Source organism: Neovison vison, chromosome 13 (assembly GCF_020171115.1).
Source record: "Neovison vison isolate M4711 chromosome 13, ASM_NN_V1, whole genome shotgun sequence".
NCBI classification, from domain to species: domain Eukaryota; kingdom Metazoa; phylum Chordata; class Mammalia; order Carnivora; family Mustelidae; genus Neogale; species Neogale vison.
In genome coordinates, this window is record NC_058103.1 from 51,917,213 (window position 1) to 51,936,077 (window position 18,865).

General features: G+C 33.3%; 1 protein-coding gene across 1 annotated transcript in view; it reads left to right on the forward strand.

The window, feature by feature from the left end:
• MDGA2 (MAM domain containing glycosylphosphatidylinositol anchor 2) overlaps nucleotides 1-3,769 on the forward strand; it is an 845,496-nt gene extending 841,727 nt beyond the window's left edge. Inside the window, exon 17 of the mRNA XM_044231999.1 lies at nucleotides 1,834-3,769. Within this exon, the coding sequence (XP_044087934.1) occupies nucleotides 1,834-1,922 (89 nt within the window). The 3' untranslated portion in view covers nucleotides 1,923-3,769. The remainder of the gene's footprint in view (nucleotides 1-1,833) is intronic.
• The last annotated feature ends 15,096 nt before the right edge of the window (nucleotides 3,770-18,865 follow it).

Sequence of the window (18,865 nt, forward strand, 5' to 3'; positions counted from 1 at the left end):
TACACAAATAACTCATCAATTATTTAGTATGTATAAAAGGAGCATGAAAATCCATTTTGTTAAGTCTAGAGCAAATCAGAGTCTTTGTTGGTTTGAGTGCATTTAATGAGAAATTATATTAGTCTAGATGTTGAAAGTTAAATTTCTGCAACTACCCAGTGATTGCTCATACAAACTGAACTGACTCCATTTTTAAGCATTGTAAAAAGACAAAAACTAAGATTGTTTATAACAATGAGTCACTTTGCTCATAGTCTTCACCTCCTTGTCATTACACTTAGCATTCTGAGTAACAGATTCAGTAAAAATTTCTCCCTGTGTCTGGCTAATTTTGCTTTAGAAAACCAGTAGCAGTATCCAAATGAAGTAGACTTGCAAAAAATCTGTGCAGAAAATCATGCATTCTCCTTGGAGGAGGAGAATAAGATTTCTTTTGAATTTCATAACATATATCAGTCCCAGTAACATTCTAGTAACTGAAGGTGGTTACTATCTTACATAGAAATTTGGATAATTTGGATAACCTCCATATTATCCATGGATAATTTGGATACATTTGGATAATTTGATCACTGAAAGTTATAAATTAAATTCAAAACACTGAATTAAACTTTCCAAATGGCAAGAGAGAACATTCTCGCTCATGGAGAAAACAGAAGTGGTAAGAGTAGCAACAGTGAAATGAGGATGCAAACCCCAAAGGACTTTACTGTTACAAAAATACAACACTTTTAAAATCAGGTATCTTCTCTTCTAAAGTCAGAGAAATGTGTGGCTGTTTTAAATAAGATATATCTGTACATATTGGAGGTATTTTTATTCAGCCTTTGTAAATCAGAGGAAGCAACCCTATTAAACAGAAACATTTTCTTTGGTATGAGAAAGTATCCTGTTACACCTGTATCTACTTAACTAGCATTTGCTAAGCTCACTGTGACAAACATTGTTTGGTGAATATTAAATTAATGTTAATTTCTAAGTACAAACCAGCCTGGCAGTCAAAAGCCTCTTCTTGAGTACTCTGGTTCCCAAACCTTCTCAGGCAGTCCCACGGCCCATACTATTAAAAGCCGCGCTTGTCTGTTGTGTCCAAATCTACCTCTCTCCTAGGTGAGAGCCATTTTGTAACTTAAGCCAGATGACTGAATTATGGAACTTGCTCATGTTAGCCCTCCTGGGCAACGCATATATTCTACAACGTATCACTTGGACATGAAGCTTTATTTGAAACACCAATTATGGTAGAAATCTTAAGGCAGAATAGTGGAACAGATTTTTTTAAATGGACTGATTCTAAAACTCACATTGAATAGATAATTATTTATTCAATTTATAGATACAGGACTGACCTAAGCATATATAATCCACTGTTTATGGTGGCTGATTTTCTACCCCTAACAATCCCTTCCTAGTTTTCATGGAAAGTAGTTTTTCTCTCAGCCTTTAATCTTAATCATTTTTGGAAGCTTTGGGGGAAAAGAAGACCTCTTAGGATTTCTAACAATTTCTTATGTGTGCATACTTCCATGTGGCTAGAAGGACTCTGAGGTTGAGTTCAGCCAAAAAAAACTTACACAAATACCTTCTGGACAAGTTCTCAAGCATACCATATCAACTTAAAAATATTTCTACTTTTTTAACAACACCTTTATTTTTCTTTTCACATGTCTTGGAAATAGACTAATAAAACAAACAAACAAAAAAGTATTTTCCAAAAATATTTTCCACATACTACAGTTGTTTTATTAGTTCACCAAAGTTGTATTGGTAGCTACTTGGAATATTTATTCTTTTTTTTGTTTGTTTCTTGGCATTTATTTTCCTTGTCTTTAGATTCTGTTGATGGTGCTGTTGGAATTTTAGTACATCTATGGCTTTTTCCGGTCATCGTCCTCATCTCTATCTTAAGTCCTCGAAGGTGACCTTATCCTGGCAGAGGCTATAAAAGATTCACCAGGCACTGGCATGAAGAAAGAGTCTTTGTAAATGGACATTGAAAAAACAAACTACCAAAGATTCCTCCACTGACTACTGACTCAAAAATAAAATAATAAAAACGAATTTTTTAAAGCACTGGGGATAAAAAGACATCATGGAAGTATAACTTATTCCAAGCTACATATAAAAGATAATCTTGACCTGAGTAGAGAAGAGACCTTCAGGTGCTTTTGTGGCTAAAAAGATTACAGCATCATCTGGTCATCTGGTTGAACTCTGGAAAAAAAAAAAAAAAAAAAAAAAGCTATAGAAATCCTTGTCAAAGCACAAAGTCATGGCTGGTTTTGTTTCAAATGAATAGTTTGCTTGTAACCATGGAAACCTAATGGCCTGCCAACAAAAACCTCACTGTAAACAGGGTACGTGAAGAGCTGGCATTTATTTTCCTTTCAAGAAGGTTTTACGTAGAGAATTAAATAAATGTAGGCCCTTTTACCTTTGGTTGTTACCCTTCCTTAAAAATAACCCGAACTCAGAATTATTTAAAACATTCGTGCTCCTCCCCACCTGTCCCCATCCCATCTTTGTTGTTATTATTTGTTTTCCTCCCATGGCTAAGCTAGATAACTGTATGCTGTCTCTTTTTGCATGCATTACTATCCAGGATGGTAAACCTGGGCTTACATATTACACAGGCTTATCGGAGTTTGCTTGCGGCCACTTGAACACCCAAACTAAGTCATCTGTTCCAATGAAGAAACCAAACCACCATCTTTTATAAATTGCCATGGAAACCAAGTGCCTTCAATGAAACAAGCCTGAATAATTTTCAACTCAGAAGCTTGCACTGCTAAGAGTGGTTTGTGTAAAACTATTTTATAAACAAACTACAGAGCCTAAATGTGCAAATTACAGGCAAGACCACAAAAGCCGCTTCTGAAGAAGAAAGGACCGGAGCTGCTGCGTAAGCCCATGCAGACGAGATATTTGTTGTTTGACCTCCTAGACAGCCATGGCCTTTCGGCTTATTGTCCATTAGAAAATAACTTCCATTGAGACCAGACATGGGAGCAACACTTTTTTCTTCCAGGTTATTATATGGGTCAACCAGAGCAAAAGGTTGTTAAGATAATACTTAGCGCAGAAGGTGGTAAAACACAAGAGTGGTTTTTTTTACTCTAACCATTTGAAATGAAATTGGCCCTAGCTTTAGAGGGAGCAAGAAAATGTTTGTGATTGCAGTGTGCACAAACTCTACAGCGGAACTGGGCCTGAAAAATCTGGCTTTATTCTAAACACTGAAGGTAATATGCCTCTGCCCTTTAGTCAGACTCTGTGCAAATTGTGAAATATTATTTTATTATTTTACCAAGATTAAAAACACTTTTACAAAAAAACAAAAACCTGTAAAAATGATTTTGAGCTACCTGAGGACAAATCATACCTTTAACCAGCCAGTTTTCCAACGCATTGTAAATTTCACTTAAACCTGTTGGTTATGAAAATTTGAAGATCTTTTTCCTTAAATTATCTCAGCTTTTAACTTCATTTAAAAAGACTTTTGTCTAAAGAAGAATATTATTATTATTATTATATGTTCTTTCAACACCCCAGGATTTAAAAAAAACTGATTATGCAAGTAATTGGGATATAAGTATTAAATTATAACATTTGCAAATATTAATATAAAAAGCACAACAAAATGTAGTGGAAAATGACAAAGCTTGATTTTTAAAAGAAAAAAATTCTGTAGAAATGTTTGTGCAAATTCAATAATTCAACTTAAAAGATAATTTTACAGCTATGTTCAATAAAGCCTCTTTCCAGGTAAGGTATGCAAAGCGGTATGTGTGTTTGTTGAGCAATGTTTACTTGTCACCAAAATTAGACTAGTTATATAATTTATTGGTTATGTTACCATGGGATAAATCTTCAAGGCTTCATACACCTTAATGTCTGCAGGAAAGAATTTAATAGGAACCCCTGATGCACTCTTCCATACTTTTCATACATGTATCAACAACAAAAACAACAAAAGTCAAACCTGTGAAAGTAAAATATGAAACAGATGTGAACTTGGAATTTAATGCTCATTTTCGTAGTTAAAGAGGGGACCAGCTGGAATATCTAGGTAGTGATAAAATCGAGCTAAACCAATTCCTTTAAATTAAACAGAATTAACTAATAAGCTTTGTAATTTATTTTAACACATCAGGCATATTGAAAATTTTCAGAATTACAGTCAACCATCTGTTTTATCAAATCCAAACCAAAGAGTTTAAACAATATTTGGGGCACTTAGTATTTACTAACTCTCATTCACCTTGACTTTCATTTTATATGGCAACTAACCACTTCCCTCCACTGTCCCACATTAGTGGATCATCCTTCCTAACTGATTTTCTGCACACTCATTGCTGATAATACTAATAAAACTGTTTTCATCTAAAGAAAGGCTTAGCTCATTGCAGCCTTCTTCCCTTATCTTGAATTTGATTTGAGTGAGACTTTCACAAAGAACTAAAAGAAATTGTATGTTCAGAATATTTGGATATACCTTCGTCCTTTCCAGGAAAATAATCAAGTCTTCTTTTCTCCTTATTAACACTGCATAAAGAAATTGTTGCAAGTGAAAGCTTCAATCCTTATAAAATACTGAAGTCCTTTATAACCTTTCACACAATAAGAATACACATGCCTCTGAAGTCATGAGAACTGGCTGGTACTTCAAAAATTAATTTTGACTAAATTTTTGAGAAATTGTAAATGAGTGCCAAGTACAAAGGGCAATGAGAAGAACTGCAAAACAATCAGATTTATTGATAAGGTAATAAATTAGAATATATATCTTAAGTGGGTTCATTTATATAAACCAACAATCTTTGAATTGTAGAATGTTTTGCACCCCAGATCAAATGTTCAGTTGCTTTAATTGAAAGAAAATGAATCAAAATGTGGGAAATTTTAAAAGGTTGGGATAAGTGAAATGTAAACTGTGTTAAGGAATCTCCTGTTTAACATTAGTTACAATAATGATGACTTTAAAGCACTTACCTGTTTATCAACTGCCTTTCTTTTCCTAATATTTTTTGTATTTATTAAGAGTTGAACTCACCAACATATTTCCCTTTTTCCTTTTTGATGACATTTTAAGTGTAATTGATGCCATTTCTGTTATTGTTCTTTATAGGAAGGCATCAGGCAATGGAGCTTTTAATTCTCTGGGAGAAAGATTAAACCATGTAATCTCCTAGTGTCAGTAACTGATCCGATTAATTAGGAACCTACTCTGTTTCAGTAGTTCAAAGTTGCTTGTTCCTCCATATTTTAACATCTCTGCAACTGGGCCTATTTTAACTATAATTGGTCGCATTTCTGTGTAGCGATACATAAAATAAAAGTGCATATTAAAACTGATGGCATCTTAGATATGTTGAAATTCACCAAATTGACTAAAGTCTCCAGAATAGCCAAATCATGCCCAATACCATTCCTTTTCAACAATCGCAAAAGTGAGAAAAGGATGCCTGGTCATATTTGTAGGATTTATATTAAATACTCATTGCCTATGCATTATTTAAAAATAACAACTTTTTATTTTGTGCTTTTAAAAAAATCTCAATCTTCTCTTACAGATGTTATATACATATCTAGCCCTGCTCTCTTTTTCTTTCTTCCTGCTACCTTTATTTTCGTCCCACCATGAGTTACAATATGCTATGTATCCCTGGTTTGAGGTGTTTTCTTGTTTTGTGTGATTCATAGTACTTAGTAAGTTAGAAGCTTGGCCTGCCATGAAATTTTCTTAAAGAGATCTGAAAGATGCATGGTACATACACTACAATGTCGTACAACAGGCTAAAACAAATGGTACTTCATTTCACATATACCACACAATTGACTTTGGCATGGCAGTGAATTATGATCATTATAGTAATCAGAATTACAAAGCTGCTAGTCAGTTACATCATGTTACAAATAGTAAAAATAATCCCACTCTTTTATATTTTAAAATATGACAAAATATGAATGACAACTGTACTTTCACCAAACATGCATTTTTACTATAAGACTTTATAATAAACTTACCTGTCGAAGTGTGTAATTTGAAGAACAATTAATTAATTCAGTTCTATACTTAAGACTGTATGAAACTGGCTGTGGTATTTTTCATGACCTATTTTGTTTTGATTAGTGATTTGAAAGATGGTGACAGACTAATGTGATTTTCAAAGGATTCTTTTTGAATGCATTTCTTTAACAATAAAACAATTTTTTTTTTATGTGCCTTTCAAAGATCAGGGCCTCACAACAGTATTTAAACTGGAAAAAAATTCACTTCAGATTCATTTCCTTTTGGTTGATGACTACTTACAAATTGCTTTGCCTGCATCTCAACAAAGCAGAAGGTATATACTCTTCTTGCAACTGGGTAGTTGATATCAATGAGGAGTTATTGCATTTTCTGTGAAAACAATAAAGTCATAGGGTTCAAGCCCATGCTATTTCCTTTCCTACAACGTTCCTTTTGTGTCTAACCAGTTTAATTAGTTTTCTTAGTGCTTATTTTTAAAAAGCAGTCTCTGACATATTTTTGCTTCAACTTAGCAGAAAAGCTACCACGAAAGAACTTTTTTCAAAACTGGTATTAAAAAGCTCTTTGCTGAGTACTCATAATATCTATAAATATATGTTACTACATAGAAAAATTACGACTCAAGGATTTGAAATTTGAATGGGCAATATGTCAATTCAGAATCAATCCATCATATGTTCATGTCTGTTTAGAAACAACTGAAAGTTAGGGAGCAATAACCATTCCATATATTTCCATATGTACTACTTTATTGACATTATTAGAATAAAAATAAAATATGAGTAGTGATTTCACTGCCCTGAACCCACATTGAGTAGATTGAAATTAAGGGATCATTATTCAAAATTCTGAGCAGGATAGAGGTTAAACTCTGGATAGAAATGAAATAGTTTTCTCAAGAGAATATTTACAACTGATTGAATTTAATTTCAATTGTTCTAATTTTCCATGAGTTGAGCTAAAAAATATTCTTATTTTTCAATAAAAATGATGGGAAATTCTATGAAATAGGGATTAGCTTGTTAGTTTCAGTTTGTTTTCATATGACTCTTAATTGTTGTCCTGGATTTCCAGGATATCATTTTTATTTTTTGAATCTCATCAGTATATTTAAATGTGTAAGTTTAATCAAATATACATTGTATTGAATTTATATTGAATATTAGTTACATTTTAGATCTCGAAGTTTAGATTTAACTTACTTTTCATTTTGATATTTTACTTCTGCTAAATAGTTTCAGATAGCTGTATGTTATTTTCCCTTGGATTTTCTTTCAATAAATGCAATTATGTTAAATACTCTATTAGTGTTTTGGGGAGATTTCTGCTGTCAATAAGCACTTAAGTTAGAAACAAAAAGCTATTTAGATTGGCAATTATATTTGCAAATTAAGATGAAAATGCCATCATTTCTTTCACTATTAAAAAGCTTTTATAGACTCAACACTGCAGTGAAGCACAATTAGCCCATTAAAGATATGTGTTGATTTTTACATCCTTTGTGAGGGATCGTTTATAAGATTATGTTAAACAAGTAGGCACTAAAAAATCTTTCTGAATGAACTGTGAATTAAGAATTATGGCTCAGTTTAGTAACTCTGGGCTTCTGCATGATATGTGAAATATCGACTAAATATTACAGCACTAATGTTCTCCAGGAAGATAGCTTCAAGTCATATATTTCATGGGGTCACTGTAGGCTACAAGTGGGTTTTCTGAGGGAAACAAATAACAGTGCTTGACAGTAATTCAAGTGAACCAAAGTATAAATGGAATCCTAATGAATAACTTGCATAGCTTAATTTTCTGTCTGTATTATATTTCTAAGTACATCCATGAAATTTTAGGAAAGTGAATACAATTATCATTAATAGACCCATTAATTGTGTGTAAAAATCAACTCCTAACTATGTATTAAAATGCTGTTTATTCTTTATAAGCTATTTAGTTTAACACCTGTATTAAGGACCTTACCCATCTTTTGATTTCCTTTAGTACTTATATTCCTTCAAAGTATTCTTTAATTGTCTGAATATTTGCTCCCAGCTGAAATTGTAACCTACCCCAGGGCAAGGACTGTGTCTTTTAGCAAGTTTAAGTACTTCCAACTTATCTAGGTTCTATAGAGATTATTGAATTAATGATGATTGAATTAATCCATGATTTAGAGCTATATTTAGAATAGAACTTATTCACTGAACCTAGGAAATAAGCAGCAATGTCACTTTCAGTGATAAAATCAATGAAATTTCACGGACAGAAGATGTCTCCTGCGTGTGAGAAAAAATGAGAAGACAAGGCAATTGAGAAACCAGCGTAAGCATTTGCAACAAGATTTCCTGGCATTTCTTAGTTTAATAAAAAGTGATTATATTTCTTAATGGAAGGGCAAATGTCAATATTTTTGCAAACAAAATTACTATGTGGTTAAACCAAGGAAAATGAAATTAATTCTGCATGTTTTATGTCAAATGCCATTGCTATACATGAGACTAATACTGCATAGGATCTCTACTTTCAACCAAAATGTACTAATTGTAGAATATTATGCTTAATTATATATCAGAGAGATCATGAACTCTAGCTAAATTCAATCTTAGCTCCTTTCTAGAGTTTGTTATAGTATATATTTTTTGAGAACCAATTATCCACTAAACTTGAAGTATATTTAAACAATCAAATATTTTTATGAATTCTATAATAATCAAATTATAAAACAAAATTCTAAAAATAGGGAAATATTTATTTAGTTCTGGAAATATCTTATGTAGCATAAATTCTTATATGGAACAAAAATGATAAATTAATTTTCAAAATTGAGAATTGTGTTGAACAGAGAGAACTAATTTTTGTTATTTTGTTCCTGTTTTAAATTATATGTTTTAATTTCCAATATTAAGACCATTCAACAGGCCAAGGTGCCTGAAATAAAAGATGGTACAGTGTTAGTACACGGGCACTACACAGTAACTAATTGTTAAGTAAGTGAAACTATAAGTAGTACAGTGTCTGTTATAATTTTTTAATGAAATAAACATGCATCCTTCCTTTTTCATTGGTTTAGTTTCTGACAGTGTCATGTACAAGCCTGGGATTTTGCATGTATTCAAAAAGCCTTTCTAATACAGGGGTATTTGAGGATACCAGAAGGGTAGCCATTCTTAATCAACATCCTCCACTAGGACTGGCCATTCCTCACCCAGCAGTCCTTTCCTCCATGCTTAGTATTGCTTTCTCCATGTAATCTTTCTTCAAACTAGAAATACTCCTGTTAAAGAAGCATATTAGAGTTCTATAAAATTTGTAGGTGACATTTCATTAGCTCACAGTTCTCAGATATCTAGCAAAATTGGCTGAGAAAACACTGACCTAGTGGAGGGGACTAAGGAACCAGGAGAGGCATGCAAAGAGGTGAGGTATGTCATTTCGAAGACTGTATTATTCATTTGGCAATTATCCTGAGGACAGGTCCAAATTACATATCCAGTACATAAAATATAGACAAAGGAAAGGAATGTTAGTTAGTTACATGTAAAGGCTTATAGAACAGAATGAGAAAGCTTCTAGGAGAGAAATATAAACAATGAGGGCCCTAGAGGAGGACAATATGAGTAGATAAGGAGAATACATTGAAAAACAAAACTAATCAAACCAGAGCCTTCACATCCACAGAAAGGAGAGGAAAGCAAAATCACATAACCAAATACATTTTGTAGAGATACTTAATCTAAAAACTGAAAATAAAATATTTAGATGAAGTAAATTTGAAAAGGTACCACAATAAATACATATGCAAATATTTTACCCCCCACACTTCTGGCTTTCTCTTTACTTGCAGTGACTGTAGTTACACTTTGACTTCCTCTGTCTATCTTCTTCTTCCTTGTTGTGTAGATTCACAGTATGTAGGTTAGTTTAGGTTGAGTGTGCCAGATTGGCAAGGAGCATCTTCAAATTATTTCCACTTCCTGTAATAATCTTAATGCCCACGCAAACACACACACTCATAAATATACACTATTTACATAATTTATCATTTTCAAAAAGTTTTCATTTCATCTGTTCCAGCCCATAACGGTTAGTGACTCACCATGGTACTACTTGAGTCTTTGTTTGATGGATGCTTTCCCGTCCTCTTCACATCGCCCTGTCTCTCACTGCGTGTGAACGGCCACCCTCCATGGTGTGAGCCAGGACTGAAAAGAACATGTTTTTAATAAGCAATGTCTTTGGTATTTTATTTTGTCTGTTGTCTTTTTGTGCTTTTGTATTTTATTATCAGTGAACCTCCATACTTTATCAAATCTAAACCTTATTTTACATACCTCTAAGGAAAAAGAAAACATTTTTATTGTGATTGTAAGACACCATGAATTGATGGTAACAGAAAGTCCTATTTCAGAGATGTTAAATTGCCAAATAATAATAATCAAAATAATAATAATCTTAAGGCTGATGAAATACAGCATCATTTATAATTATACCAGGTATCTCAATTGACAGCTTCATGGGAAATCTGCTTCACGTGGCGTAATGCAGTTCAACTCCAATTTTATGTGAATCAAAATCTAGAATGGTTGTTGGAAACAGATTCCAGAATCTTGGCACCAGTGGTTTTGTTTCAGTTGATTTTGAGGGAAGGGAGAGGGCATAGGATTTTTTAAAAGCCTCTTAAACAAACATGATCTGTGTGGTCAAAATAATCACAATCTATTGAAGATTGGGGTATTGGAAAGCACTCGATTTCAAATCCTGATTTCTACCACTAGGAGATGCGTGATCTTGCACAGATGGTTTCAAATCTCCGTGCCTTAGTGCCCCTGGAGACACCATGGGAAAACGTGGCGTCAGACAGTCAGGGTTCTTCCTTGCATGACATCATCTCCCTCAGTTCCCTCAGTTCCCTCAGCTATAAACAGGGGTGTTGTGTTATCTAATTAAGCAGCTACTATGTGTAAAAAACTTAGAACATTAATGGCCTATAACAAGCACCACATAAGTCTTGCTCACCTGTAAAAATGACACGGTAACAACAGTACTCACCTCATAATGTCACAAAGATTAAATGAGGCAATGCAAACTAAGCATTTAGCAAAGAGAGAAATGGGATTTTTAATACACTGGTTTAATAAAGGAATATATCTTTTAAAACTCTTCTAATAGCTAACCCTTATTTCCTTGTCCTTGTTTTATCTTGAAGATAGATAAGGAAAATTTTTCTATGATATTTAAATGATTTAAATATTTTAATGCTCTTATTTATCTGACATGAAATGTAATAGCCCCCAAATGAAATAAGCTCTCTGATACTACTTTATGATGTAAATTATTTTTTGAATAACCATGCTTATTTAGGGTATAGAAAATTAAGTTAGAAAAATGCTAGTAAGTAAGCACAAGTTTGGCATTCTTCAAAAATTACCTTTGAGAGTAACATATGTGTTTATATTCTAGACAGATATGCTGCTCATTTTTTTTAAAAAATCAACTTATTTTGAGATAATTCTAAGTTCACCTGCATTTGCAGAGATAACATAGGGAAATCCTATATACACTTCACCAGGTTTCCCCCACTAATTACATCTTACAGTTATGTATGTGTATGTATTTATTTCTGTGTATTTTTATCACACTTGTAGATTCACGTACCCACCACCACAGTCACGATACACAGTTCAATCCCTGTAATAACTCCTTTAGTGTTGTCTTTTACTTTACACATTTCCCTCCTGCCTCCCCTTTTCCAACCCATCCCATATTCCTGGAAACAAATAAACTCTTCTCTTTTCTACAATATTGTCATTTCAAGAATGTGGTATCATACGCTACATAAATTTTAGGGATTGGCTTTTTACAGACAACATAATTCCCTGGAGATTTATCCAAGTTGTGGCATGTAACCAATAGTTTGTAAACTTTTATTGCAGAGTGTAGTATTGTGTAACATTTTGTGTAACCATTCACCCATTAAAGGACATCGGGGCTGTTTCAGCGTGGGGCCATTACAAATAAAGCTGCTATGAATGTTCATGTATATACTGTTGTGTGAACGTGAATTTCCATTTCCGAGATAAATGTTCAATATTATAAGAAACTGCCAAATTGTTTTCTGGAGTGGGTGTTCCACTTTTCACTCCTACCGGCAATGCATGAACGATCCAATTTCTATGCATTCTCACCAACATTTGGTATTATTGTTGGTATTTGTTTTTATTTTAACTATTCTGATAGGTGTGCAATGTCTCGTGATTTTAATTTTCATTCCTAATGACTAATGACATTGAATGCCTTTTCATTTGCCATCTGAATATCCTCATCTGTGAAATGTCTAGCCATATCTTTTGCCTATTTTCTAATTGGATCTTTTGCTTTGTTTGGTTTTGGTTTGGTTTTGAGTTTTGAGAGCTCTTTTTATATTTTATACCTTAAATCATTTGCTGGGTATATGGCTTTTAAGTAGCTTCTTTCAGTCTGTATTTTGTCTTATCATCCTCTTCACTTGGTATTTTGCAGAACAAAAGTTTTAAGTTTTAATGAGGAAGGTCTAATTTATTATTTTTCCCACTTATGGATTATGATTGTGGTGTCAGGTCTAAAGAACTCTTTTTTTTTCCCAATTTATTTATTTTCAGAAAAACAGTATTCATTATTTTTTTCACCACACCCAGTGCTCCATGCAAGCCGTGCCCTCTATAATACCCACCACCTGGTACCCCAACCTCCCACCCCCCCCGCCACTTCAAACTCCTCAGATTGTTTTTCAGAGTCCATAGTCTCTTATGGTTAAAGAACTCTTTGTGTAGCTCAAGATGCTAAAGACTTTTCTTACTATTATTCTTTTATAATCAATGTTTTAATCTTAAGATGGAAAGTTGGATGAATTTTAAGTCCTATTATAATGTTAGGTACTTATTTTAGTTCAAAATACAAAATGGTGTTTTCCCAGAGCAATGATGGAAGGTATAAAATAAAGTAATAATTAGGGCTAACAACTTAGCTTCTTTAGAGGTTAAATCTAAATTTAGAATATTACATTTAAAAGTTACTTACATGATATTTGGACATCCCATAAAAACTTTCATATAAAGACAAGGAAATTGCCTCTCTTTATCCGAAACATATTCAAAGATTACCGCCCTTAATTTTTAAATTCTTCTTTAATTCCATTTATAGGAATTGCCACAGGAAATCAGACAAGGAAGCAAATAATCATGTATTAGGATACTATGGCACTTTATAATGGTGAAAAAAATTGGAAACTATAAATGCCCATCAGTAAAGAAATGGTTAATTAAAGTATGGTTGTGCTCTTCCCATATCTGCTCTAGCTTTAACACAGTGCAGGCTGAAGACTGCCAATTGTGTGAGTGATTTCTTCAGGAACTACCCATGCACTATAGCTCAAAAGTGCCAGAAATTAAGAGCATTAGAGCCAGACCCCTATTCCCCCCGCCATTAGCAACCTTCAACCAATGTATAATGTCCCAGGTTTCTAGCCCCAAAGGAGACTAACTGTGAGATACCTGTTTTTAAAGACTCCCAGAGTTCCCCAAATAGGACCAAGTTTATTATCCATGGAGTCCTTGAATTAAGAACATCTTTTTATTGGTTGCCTTTCCTTTTCTCTTAACTTCCTCATCTCTACTAGAATTCTCCAGTAATTACCTTCCAGATAAGATACTGTATTAAAACCTTGTCTCAAAGAGAAAGTTCTCTCTTCTGGGAGAACCAAACTAAGGCAATAGTTTATTTACGGAAGAAAGAATCAGGAATCTATTTTTTAAATGGGCTTGAACTTTAACATACAAATATGTCTACTACATATTGTTAGGTTAAAAACACACCATATTACATGTAGTCTGATATATTTATAAAAATATGTATACCCCAAACTTCTACATTCTCCTGTCTGGTAGGTATGGTTTAACAGAGTTCCATTTTCTTTTATTTTTTTATCCTTAATTTTTTGGCATTAAATATATATAAATTTTGTAGTCTGAACAACAACAAAAAATCCTGGAAGAGAAAAGAAATGACCCAATGTAGAGGAAGATTGTTCTTTAGGATTTAATTGTTCAGAAATAGATCTTGTCTACATTTGGATGGCCTAGGAAAGGGGGCTGTACCCATTTTATACAGCGGTATAAGACAGCAAGGAGAACCATGTCTGCTTGGTGAGTTCTCAAAGATGTGCTGGGATAGTGAAAACAGGATAATTGTCAAGGGCAAAACCTCACTTAATGTTCCCCACTGACAGAGGAAATCAGGTAAGGTTGTGAAGTTAAAATAAGCTCTACTTAGAGAGGCATACTTGATTCAAAGTTCTGATGGGAGATATTAATCAGAAAAGTGAAAAAAAATATTGCTTGTAAGTTAATGAAAATGACAATGATTCCTGAATTATGAAGAACAATGAAGAGTTCACATGCCAGGAGAAATACGCAGAATTTCTGTTTTATGATATAATGTACATATTCCTCAAGACTATTTTTCCATTTTTATCTCTTCCTTCCTGTACACTAATTATTTGTTGATCTCAACTGTGGTCTCTCAATTCTATTTGTTCTGGAAGATAGTACACATAAGAATAATCTCCATCACAATGAGCACTTTTCTTTTCATCTTTTCTGCCCTGGTTAGGTCTGTTGATTTGGTTATGTGCTAATGAAGCCAGTCCTGAAGATTCAAACTCCATCCTAATTAGCTCCTCATAAAGAGATGCACTCCATGGACACACACTGATAGTCTCAGCCAAACATCTGACCAATGCTTGTTAGTGGTCAGAAATAGGACTACAATTGTGTAGCTAAATTGATGGTTTTCATGATCACAAGTGAACGAAAAATTTAAAACCTTCTTTTACATTTAGTGCATGAATAGCTGCTGCTTCTCCAGTATTCATTCTATCTCTGATGGCAACAACACTCATAAGCCAGAAACCTAGAATCAGTCATGATGTCTCCCAAGTCTTCATCCCTTATCAAATCCATCAGCATGTCTTGTTGATTTTTGCCTCTTGAATATACCTGGAAGCTATGTCCTTGCCACCATCCCTGATGTCACTACCTAGAAAAAGTTACCATGAGCTCTTACTAGGATTCCGCATTAATTTCTCACTGTAGACTTCTACATTGTCTTCCGTATTGTCATCCTCATTCTCTACCTGTAGCTTATAAAATTATCTTAAAAAACTTACACAAATATAAGTTTACTCCCCTTCTTAAAGCCTTTTAGTAGACTCCCATTGCTTGCCAAGTGAAGACCGAATTCCTTAAAGTAACATAAGAAAATCTTCGTGATCTGACTTCTGCTCACCAATCCAGCCTTATCTTATTCCCTGGGTACTGACATTCCCCAGTACCTATCATAATTACATAACCCATAGGTGGCAATTACCAAATTAAGATGAAGAATGAAAAACTTTCCTACCACTCTCACTTCTTGCTCATGTTGCTTCAGAGACAGAGCTTTTCTTCAGTTTCTCCAATGCTGCCTCCGTGCTTGGGGCCTTCATATCTGCTGTTCCTTCTTCCAAACACTCTAAGCCCTCCTTCCCTGCAGCCCCATTCCTTTCTCATTGCAACTTAAAGAGGTATTCCTCTGGGAGACTTTTCTTCATCATTTAGATCAAATCAGTGTCTTCTATTATATGTTCCCTCTAATTTTCTTTAGAACATTTCTCAGATATTTAATTAAATACTTGTGTATTTGATAATTATGAGTTTCCCTTACTGCACTGTAAAGTCTAGGAAACCAGAGGAAGCATACTTATTTTGCTCACCATTTAAAAAAAAAGATTCAGAGTAGTGTGTCAACTCTTTTGTTAAGCAACAAAGAATGATTATATCCCCCCCCTTCTGATCTTGTAGAAGAATCTAAAGACCTTCCCAAGGATTCATTCTCTTCAGTCAATCTGTTATTTTTGATACTGTTTATCACACTTTTTTGAAATTACCAACTTCCTGAAACTACCAATATTGACATATGTTATCATATTTGCTAGCTTTTTTCTCATTGTTTTGGATACTATCTATTGCCTCACTTGCCACCTACCCTACTTCTATCTTTAACTTTTCCAGTGGTCTAAGTTAATTTTTGTTAGTTCCATCCTACCCACTACAAGAACTACCCTTTCATGGATGATGTCTGAACTGACCTCATTCTCCAGGTCTACATCTTTTATATAGATTCAAGATTTATGCTGAATACTCTTTATAGTCCAAATCAGTAATCAATTTCCTCTTCATCCCTAAAAACCAAATTCTTCCCCTGAATTCTTTATCTTATTAATTTAGCTACCATTATGCTACCATTTTTCTAGTGAACTATTTTCAAATATGTTTAAAACCTGCTGAACCATCTTTACCTCCATTTCCCTTGTGTCCTAAATGTAATCAGTATTGCCTCATTTCTGTCATTTTTAACCTTTTTTTAAAATTCCACTCTGCTTCACAGACATTAATATGAATTTTCTCCTGTGTACACATGGCATAGCATCCTGACTCATGTCATTACCCTTATACCCCCGTTCCCAAAATTAATCAAAACTCTGTCAAATTGGTCTTCCTATATATAGTTCCACTCTCTTACAAGAATGTGGAGCTTCCAACATATTGGTCCCCTGCTCAGGGATTCTCAGTGTCTACCTTTTGCATTCTGACTGAAATACAAATGCCTAAATAAATACCCACAACTTTCCTTAAATATATCTAATATATCTTGCCAGATTGCTGTACACTGCAATTTCACTGGAAAGCAAAACTTTCCTAGAACATACTCACCTTCTCTAAAGTCTTTGAGTTTTATCTTACTTTTTCACTTGACAGAAGTGACTTATGGTCTTGGGATGGGGGTGAGAGATAGGGAGTCCTACACATTCTTGAACATTCATGTCAACTGCTACCATTTTACCCTTCTTGAAATTCATAACACATTTTCACACCTCTTATGGGACAGATATTTTGCTTTATATTATAACCATTGGGTTCTTGTCTTGTCTTTTTAACAGAGACTGTAAGCTCCTTAAGAGCAGGCATTATTTCTTATTAATTTTATGTTCCCTGCAATGCCAATTTCTGAGATTGGCATATACTAGGTGCTCAATTAATATTTGTTGAATTAAACTAAATATGTAGGAAACCAAACTAACAAAAATGTATATATATAGAACACTATTCAAGAAATCACTGAAATTTGTATATCAGAATGTATAGAATAAAGAATTTATTGTTTCTGCTGTATCATTTGTTTTATTATGATTTAACAATATTATTTATGTTTATATGATTTAATTATCTTCAAATTTCCTAATAAAAAATTAATGTGATATTCCCAAATGCTTTATGAGATAGAACAAATAGTCACATGCTCATTCTATACATCAGGAAACTGCTACACAGAGATTTTATAACTAACCTGCTCTTTAAGATTACATGACTGGTAACACAGCCAGAATTAAAATCAGGGTCCTTTCACCTTTGTCACCCTAATGTATTACCTCCTAATCCCAGTATTATTTATCTGCAGATATAAAGTGAATTAATATATTAATGTAATTTAATGTTTCAAGTTCTGTTTCACCTGAAGTTAAAATATGTATAGAATATATTCTTCTGGATATTCTGAAAAATGAGAGGAAGATTAAAAAAAACTCTTCAATACAAAAAAGAAAGAATGTCAAATTTTTGAATGTATTAATTATTTGCAATTATGTATACATGCACACAATTGAGTGTATATATGTATATATCAGCATATATACATATATCATATCTGATTGAAAATTCTAAGCACATAATTATCTCTCCCAACCTCATGATTTTAGAATAAAGATTCTAGTGACTGTCTCTCAGAAGCCATACCCATCTCTTGACAAGAAATCTTTAATCTTATATCATGCAGTAGTTCAAATAGACAAAATTGAGAAAGATTTTTATTCTCATCAAAATTTAATCATATTCATTTTAGGATGAAATTATCTGTAACAGAGCAGCATAAACTAAGGTTCATATAATGCAACCAGTTCCACTATTTTCGAGTTAGCTGTGTACAGTTGCCTGAACATGAGCAAACCAGATTCAGATCCTTTATGAATCTGTAATTTTGGACCTAGACTCCATTGGAAATTGTACAAGGATGACACAGTCTTTAAACTTTAATAGTCATCTTCGCTCATCCTTAGCACTAAATGTAGTCTCAACAAAAGAATCAAAAATGCCATGCTGGTAACATGAAATGTTCTGATATCAAAACATACATGAAATGTTTTTTTCTGACACATTCACACTGAGAACTTGGTGTGACTAAGAGGTTTAAGTGCACGCAAGGGCACTGATGTTGCTGAAGAAATGACATGACTTAGTAGAAAGAAAGTCTATTTTTCTAATTTCTATCCCCCAAAACACTTGAGAAGTCCCAAAGCTATTTCTACCTAGTTATATCAAAAAGGGATTTCTAGAATGTTAATTCTATGTTGAAATTGAGAAGAGATCAATTTCATAGGGGTAGAATTTAAATAAGTCAAAAGTTTAGGGAAGATAAATGTTTATAATTAATAATCTCAGAAGAATGTCCTGTGTCTTTTTGAAGGGTTTTCTAAGATTGCTACTACTATTCCTTTAAATGAATGTATTTTCTTCTTTAAGAATAAGATTAGAAAAATATTGATTTTTGCAACTTGAAAGGACAAGAGCAGTACCCTATATGAAATGTGATCCCCTCTTTCATAAAGGAAAATTTGGTTCTAAGGAATGTATGCTGACAAGGGCAACATTTTAATCTTTAAAATTAGTTTTAATAATATAATTTGATTTGTTCAATTTCTCAGAAAAA